The sequence below is a fragment of the Metopolophium dirhodum genome, chromosome 9 (assembly GCF_019925205.1).
Source record: "Metopolophium dirhodum isolate CAU chromosome 9, ASM1992520v1, whole genome shotgun sequence".
NCBI classification, from domain to species: Eukaryota; Metazoa; Arthropoda; class Insecta; order Hemiptera; family Aphididae; genus Metopolophium; species Metopolophium dirhodum.
The window spans coordinates 4,926,118-4,934,520 of NC_083568.1; the positions used below are offsets into that span (position 1 = coordinate 4,926,118).

At 29.8% G+C, this 8,403-nt stretch overlaps 1 protein-coding gene across 2 annotated transcripts; it reads left to right on the forward strand.

Moving 5' to 3' along the window:
• Positions 1-1,169: 1,169 nt before the first annotated feature.
• Positions 1,170-5,538, forward strand: LOC132952544 (ubiquitin-conjugating enzyme E2 G1). Of its 2 annotated transcripts, XR_009665473.1 has the most exons (5): positions 1,170-1,474; positions 1,826-1,928; positions 2,491-2,588; positions 4,220-4,540; positions 5,325-5,538. XR_009665473.1 is itself a non-coding variant. In XM_061024868.1 (4 exons), exons 1-4 carry the CDS (start codon positions 1,429-1,431, stop codon positions 4,474-4,476), a joined length of 504 nt encoding a protein of 167 aa, XP_060880851.1. In that variant the 5' UTR covers positions 1,170-1,428; the 3' UTR covers positions 4,477-4,911. The 2 variants fall into 2 exon arrangements, 1 of the variants encoding a protein (XP_060880851.1); XM_061024868.1 differs by lacking the exon at positions 5,325-5,538 and having other exon boundaries at positions 4,220-4,911.
• The last annotated feature ends 2,865 nt before the right edge of the window (positions 5,539-8,403 follow it).

Consider the following 8,403-nt stretch of genomic DNA (forward strand, 5'->3'; position numbering starts at 1 on the left):
CCTACACTACGAGTGTATAATATTGTCTAGTGTCAGAGCGGCGCAAAGTGAAATGCAGTCTCGTCTTCATCTCCGATCCATTATTTAATCTGCAGATGGAAGTATTGAGATTAATAAGTAATGCCATCTGTGAAAATAATATTATCTATAAACCTTGCTTCAATATTACAACAGAAAGCCGCCTTTACATTACTCACGGACTTATCTTAGTATCAGGTATGCCACTTTCAGTTTATATTAATGCTATATATATAATTTTCAATCCTAGCGATAAAAGTTGAACATATTTTTTATAAATTGTTAACTACAAAATAAGGCATTCGTGTAGCAGGTGATCTACTACCTGATACCTCTTTTTAGGTGATCTATCGTATTATACTAGCACCATATAGTTGGTGATCTATACAATATTATTAATATATGATTATCAAACGTAACGCAGTGGATTCATTATGTTACGACAATATAAATACGTATTATTTGTTGTGAAGTCAAATATCAAATAACACAAATATCAGTATTGAATATTGTATTGCATTTAGCAAATTAAAGTGTTCAAATTGACGAGTCATTATTACGAGGAAAAAGGAAATATAATAGAGGCAGGATTCTACCGGCTGATCATAGAGGTGCAAGTTTAACGAACGACAATATGTTCAAACTCAGATACTGATTCTGAAAATATTCCTCCTAATAACAGGAATAGAAATTACCACAAGCAAATAGAAGGACATTGGGTTTTTGGAATGTGTTGGCGCATGAAGGTATTCTTGAAAAACGTTTTTTTTTGCTATTGAACGACGAACGTCGACATACAGCTGCTGCACTTATTCCAATAATTTAAAAAGTAATACTTCCAGGAACAACAATCGTGCAGATGAATTTGAAACCCTATAAAGTCTTACGAAATAAAGGTATGGGCTGGGGCCAGAGTGACGACACCTTATCAATACACCTTGATTGTGGTGAAGCCGACGTCCTGTTCTCCTATCTTAAATCGCGTTCCCGACTTTCCGCGGCCGGCTGGCGGGACGGCGCCGCAGAGTGTACCATTCGTGGCTACGGCACCGGTGGTCGAGAGAACGCGTCCGTCTAGTTCCGTAATCCGCGGTCACACTGTCACGCCGACAGTGGCGCAGACGCACGACGACCGCCGACCCGTTCCGATAATTTATTTCCAATAAGCCGCACTGCCGTGCGCCCGTGCTGCTGTTTGATACACATTACACAATACAGTTTCTATTATTATTATTATTATTATTATTCTTTCTTCTGTGTTCCTTTATTTTCCATTCGCTGGAAAACGGGTACGGGTATCTCGCACAAATACTACGCTTAGCACTCAGTACTCACTACTCAGCATCTGTCCCCGCAAGAGTGTAACATTTTTTTAATCTAAACCACTTTTGGGTGACGAAATCAATTTTAATGTCAGAACTACAGTCGGCGCTATTATTAAAGAAACAACTGACTGGTAAGTATCTCGGCGGTTTGTCCGTTCTTGTTCTCCGGTGTCGGGATCGAAGCTGCGGTATTTTGATGTCCATGGCCGGTGGTTTTTAGTGTTGGACATCTGATCTCCCGACGGACATCCGAGAATACTTTCACGTGTCTCCAGGACTCCGTGTGTGTCCTAATTATTACTTTGTCTCTGTTTTTCCCCGTTAATTGTTTTCAAACTCGCCCTACCCGGTGGTAATTTCTCGGGGGTTGAGGAAAAAAATGGAACAACTAGACTTATTTACTTAGCACTTGCGAATCGACCGGGATTTGGAGTTTGATAAATCAGTTGACTGTGTATATTAATGATATTTTGTTTTTTTAGAATTGCACAAGAACCCAGTAGAAGGGTTCTCTGCTGGTCTCATAGACGATAATGATATTTACAAATGGGAAGTGCTCATTATTGGACCTCCAGACACCTTGTAGTAAGTACCTATTGAATTGTAGCCATCTATCTTTTTACTATGTATTTTACTTAACTGTTGTTCAATAACAATCAATGGTCTATTACAATATTGACTGGCCTAATTACTACACTTTGCCTAATCATTGAGTATTTGTTATATCTATTGTTTTTATATATTTTGTTTTTAGACAGCTAGGTAAATTTCCGATGGAAACAAAGACTAAAATAATTGCTTTTTCTTAGATAAGATAAATTGTCCAATCTATAATTTTAGAATGCTGATAGCAAAAATATGTAATTTTACAACTGGGTTTAGATGCTCTGAATTGTGAGAAGGCTCAAGATTATACTTTTTTGTAAACTTTATTCAGGACATGTCCTCTTTTTTTGTATCAGTAGATATAAAAGTTCTTTTAATATGATTATTTGGGTTTATTTTACGTAATGTAAAGTAATGGATTTTTAAACCATTTGAACTTGACCTTGGTAAGGATTTAATAGCCTTATCAATTATTATACATACTATAGAATAATCCACCTAAAATATGTTATAATATCTATAATAACTATTATTTTTACAGTGAAGGAGGATTTTTCAAGGCTCATGTTAATTTTCCAAAGGAGTATCCATTAAGGCCACCAAAAATGAAATTTGTTACTGAAATTTGGCACCCTAATAGTAAGTATATTAATCATTAAGAAATTAGATTTTTATTATATATCTACCACTTACAACCTAACTATTAGTTTAAAATATTAAATATGTTGTTACGGTGCCCTATTAAAACATATAACATATAAGATTTTTTTTTTTTTTAAACTGACCTCTTCTAATTCTTTTTACTTTGGCGCTGAAGAGAAAAATATCTTTATTGAGATTTCTTAATATTTTCAAACAGTTGCTCAGTGGTCTTGCACTTGTTCTTAAACCTTAATGTTGATGACAATTAACATTTTTTGATTTAAAAAAACTACATTCTTATAATTATTGAGAACATTTTAATTGACCTTTTGTTAGTATCAATAATTACCGGTACTTTTTATTATTACTACACTATACAAAATATATCACCTTGTCACTGGTTGATAGTAAACTATGAACTGTTCAAAAAATGAATAATAATAAAATATTAACAATTAATAGTAGCATAAAAGAAAAATAAGACAATTTTCTAAATATCCTTAAATGTCTCACATTTTATCTGTTATAACAATATATTTTTGTTGTAAAAATTGAATAAAATATGGAATACTAGTATTATGGAATACTTAATTATAAGGCGATAATATACTTGCATGATTAATAGTTGAAATATAATTAAATACAATTTAAAATATTGTAAGAAGTAATTACCCTTTTCCCTTAAATATGTAGATCACATACTAGACTAACCTGGATGTTCTGATATCAACATTTCAAATTAAAGACTGATGGTGTAAGGTCAACTAACAAGTACTTGATTAGATTTTCACATTGATAGATATAGACAATAGACCATACTTACTTGAAAATTGAACCATTTAAACTAATAAACAGAAAAATATAATATCACCAACATACAAGCCTTGCTCAGAATCTACACCAAAGATTATAATTTCATAAATGATAGATTAGAATTAATGGATGGATTCTGAAGCATTAAAAGAGTTAAATGCAGGATTCATGGAACTAAATCATCTAGCCATGTACTAAAAAACTATTGTTATTTAAATAGTTGCATTCTTAAATAAAATGAATAACTACACTTTTTTTATGTATACACTATTTTTGTACTCTAGAACAGTGAAATATTTTATGTAATATAGTTAACTGAATGATTTAAGTTTAAAATTAGTAAAACTTATTTGTAAAATCCTCTAAAGCAGAATTATCTTAATAGTATATAATATAATATATATAATTTATTCAAGGTTTTAGAATAAGTAAATGCAAATTAAATAAAGTTGCAACAGAATTATTTATTTTCTATAATTTATTGGTTGTAATAGGTATTTATTTGGGAATTATTGATAATATACCTAGTGATATACTATATTAATTATTCATTCATGATTGCATTACCTATTGTTGATGTTGTAGTATTTTACTGAATCTGATAATGAATAAAGTTCTTAAAACCACTCGTGTAACGAGCTGTGTTTATCTCTATTTTCTTATTTTTAAATTATTTTATTAATTTTGTCACTTAGTTATTACTTATATAAATATTTGTTATCTGAGCTAACTGTTAAACCGAAAAAAGATTGTTTTCATATTATTGTATTTAAAAAATACATTAATTTATATCATTAATATTCATATATTTTTAGTTGATAAAAGTGGTGATGTTTGTATATCAATACTTCATGAACCCGGTGATGATAAGTGGGGTTATGAAAAAGCAAGTGAACGTTGGTTACCAGTGCATACTGTTGAAACTATATTGATATCAGTTATTTCAATGTTGGCCGATCCAAATGATGAAAGTCCAGCTAATGTAGATGCAGCTAAAGATTGGCGTGATAATTATCCAGAATTCAAACGCAAGGTTGCACGTTGTGTGCGTAAGAGTCAAGAGGATATCTAATAACAAATTTGCCAGTTGCTCTACATACATGTTACCAACGTATAAATCAATTATTGATGCCAGGGTAAACAATATAGTTCATTTTACCTTATAATGTGTATATTTATTTATATTTATCTACATTGTGTTTGTCATCAATATATTAAAATCATTTGAACTTAAAAAAAAAACATAAAAGATTTCTTATTAGCTATTATGTTATTAGACAATAGTACAACTGCATTATTTGTATTTCCTGTAAATATCCATGGATAAAGTGAAATCTAACATCCAATTATTCGTACAAATTTACAATATTTTTTATTACTATGTATTTAAATTCCCGACTTCATTTTCTGTATTTAATACTAAACTATATTATGTAGTAATAAATTGTTTTTAATACACACATTTATACATTATTTTTCTAATAAAAGTAAATTTGAAGTTAGCTTATTACTGTTATTTTATGAATCTTAATGAATAGACAATAACTTGTGGTTATAATTAATTTTAATATACCTAAAAACATTTCAGTTGTAAGCATTTGATTATGCACTACTTATAATTATTGCAGAATTAGTTGAAAAATCAAATTCAACAAATGTAATTGTTTAAATTATTTGGTAATTATTATTTATTTATGCTCATGATTACATGACCACCAAGAACTAAACAAAAAAATAGTTTGACAATTTGTGAGCAATAAGAACTAATAAAAATGTTACTAAAATTAAACATATTGAGTAAGTACTGTTATTTAAATTAAAACAGCATTTTCTGACCGTCAGGGTTTTAACATTTTTATCATGTTTGTATTACAAATCATGGGTTATTGTAAGATTAACAATAATTAATCTATGTTTCAGGTAGCAAAATGTAGAGCAACCAACAACATTTTATATAATGTGATTTATAAATGTAAGTTTTTTTTTCTTTCAAAACATCTAAAAGATAAGATATTATACTATCTTTTAAATATTTGTATCTTAAAAATATCCTATAAACCGTACTTAGTACAATAAAATATTATATTAGGTTATTATCTTGAACAAATAGATAATATGTTATGGAATTCTTAAATTTGATCATGTGTTTAAAAAATAAAGTGTACTTTTTTAAAAAAAAATGGGCTCTGATCTACAAATTTGTGTTTACTTTTTATTCCTAGAATGTAATCTTTAAAAAATTTTAAGTACAATTTAATGTAGTTGCATTTATCAATGGTTTAAGCATTGCTTATCCTAATTTAATGTTTGTATTTTACCAGTGTAAATAAAAACTTAATTAAAATGTTATTTTATAAAATAATAAATATACATATGTCTAGTTATATTTTTAAAAAACAAAAAATGTAACATGTAAATGTACAGTCACATACCTACTGAAATTAATTAACATAGTGATCATGTCTTATTATGACACTTATTATATTATTATCCAAAGTTACATCGTCATTTTATAAATTTGTACTATGTATATAGTACTAACTTATGTTCCAATGTTCATCAATTATAAGAATTTATAAATACGAATTTCATGTTGTTTTTTTTTTTTACATGTAGCGTCCTCTTGGACAATTTTTTTAACAAATTTTTATTTTTATTAATATTATTATTTGTAATAACTACTTTTTAGGATATTATAGATCAATTATTTTAACTAATTCTATATAATATTATTAGTATAATTATCCTATCTTTATTTTTGTTCCTTTAAAAATAACAACAATTAACTTTAATCCTTATGATAATAGTTAATCATCATATTTTAATTTTTCATCATTTATAATGAAAATGTTTGATGAATCATGAATATAGAATGATCCCATTTTAATGATGTCCAATTGAATTCGGTTGACTTGGTTAATGTAGTCCAACGATGTGCATAGATATCTCAAAACTAGTTAGGTACTTATATCTTCTTAAACGTAATGAATAACTTACCAAAAAATAAATTATAATTAGAGTTTGAATACTTGCCAAGTAACTTTTGAGTAATATATCTCACTATTTCAGATTCTTTTCATCTGATAAGTTTAAAAACTTAATTTATAGCTAAAATTTGTTGGGGGGCTATTCTAGCAACTTGGGAGGGCTTAGACCGCCTTGTCCCTTTTAATTCGCCCCTGATTGTAACAAAGTAAATAATCTCGTATTAACTCCTCAATTTTTGTAGTTTTGTACTCGTTGGTAACTTACTTTGAATTATTAAAATATTACATTACAAAATTTAATACAAATTACCGATACCCAACCCCTTAAAAATGGGTGTGTGACGTTCTTCAGGGTTTACAGTTCATACTATACCGTGCTGCACTTTCTAATAGTATTGATGTTAACAGTTTACGGTAGACTAATAACCTATCAAGAACGCAGTGTAATCAGTTTTAAGATTGAAAATTAACATAATAATATCAAGAGTACTAACCCAACTAAGGTAAGTACTAATTCCGAAATAAAGTTAACTTGATTTTAAAATGTTACTATTTCTTGTCAGTCGTACATTTTTAAATTTAAGCAAATAAATAATTGCAAATTGGGTTTCGCAATTTCCAAATTGATACGAACGTTGCCAAAAGAAATTTTTGTTTGGTGGGGCTAAATTCATTCAGCCCCAGCAACTCGTACGGTGGACTCCAAAGACCAAACCGTTGTCAATATTTTACATTATTAATTGTAAATTGATTTTTAGGATTTGCAAATCAAAATTATAATTTTTGCCAAATTTTGTCAGCCCCACCAACTCGTCCGATCGACAACAAACCGGTGTCAATATTTTTGAATTGATTTACACTAGTTTAGAACACCACTCATTCTTTGGAAAATATGATTTCCCGTTGTGGGCGACAACTTCACACAGCATCCCTCTTTTTTCAGCTATTGAATTAACCAATGCCAATATTTTGTAACAAATTGCAATACCATATATTGAAATTTTCTTCTCAACCTCTATCAAGTGAAACTAATTTTCCCTTATTGATATCAAATTAAGACTGCACCCATACCTAGACGTCCATGATGTTTGGTCTCCGAATTATTTAATCTAAATCAAACAAGTACCAAGGTTTTTAAAAATATTTGCAACAATTTGCAGTACAAAAATAAATTTTACCTACATTTTTACTGTTTAAAAAATCTTAAACATTATACGAAACATTTTTTTTTTACAAATATTATTGTGATTAAATGTTGCCAACTTTGAATATTACCTATTTAAACAAAAAATTACAACTATCATTTGTAATTCAAAATGTATTATTCTTATGCATAAGTCCATGGACAGGATTAAAATGCATAGAGGACAGCCTGTATTCCTGGAACAACCTATCTTGAAACAGCCTGTCTCTCCTCTTGGACTTCAAATTCCTAGAGGACTTCTAATTCATAGAGTACATCCCTTTTTCATTAATTTTTTTTCCCCACGCTTTCTAAAACTATTAGGAATTTATTTTAATTAATTATTACTTTTGACCTCCCCTCCCCCCCCCCCCCAAAGTACCAACTAGATTCTCTTTGCTATCAGAAAAGATACTGTTAAAAAAAATCTAAGCATTTTTACTGGCCCAAACTGTGATGACACACGCAAAAAAAAACAAAAAAAGGTGGGCAAATGGGTGTTAAATTTGAATTCAAAGATATAATACAATTGTATAAGAAGAACGATTCTGAGCGAAGACGTTACCGAACGGTAGTACGGAGTTAACTCTGCGTTCCCGAACGAATTTGGGTAACTATTTTTTTATAGAGTTATGTTTTCGAACGAGTGTCCGGCCGTGGCGCCGTCGTGTCTAACGAGATACGAACGGTTGGCGGCTTTGTTACGCAATCCGCGTTATCCTACTACGGTCGCAGTATGTGGCGTCCTCTTAAGTTTGGAAGTTTTGACCGTACGGTAGGTCAGGCGTAGGTTGCTTGGCATGTCCGATTTCGAGTTTGTCGTACGCTC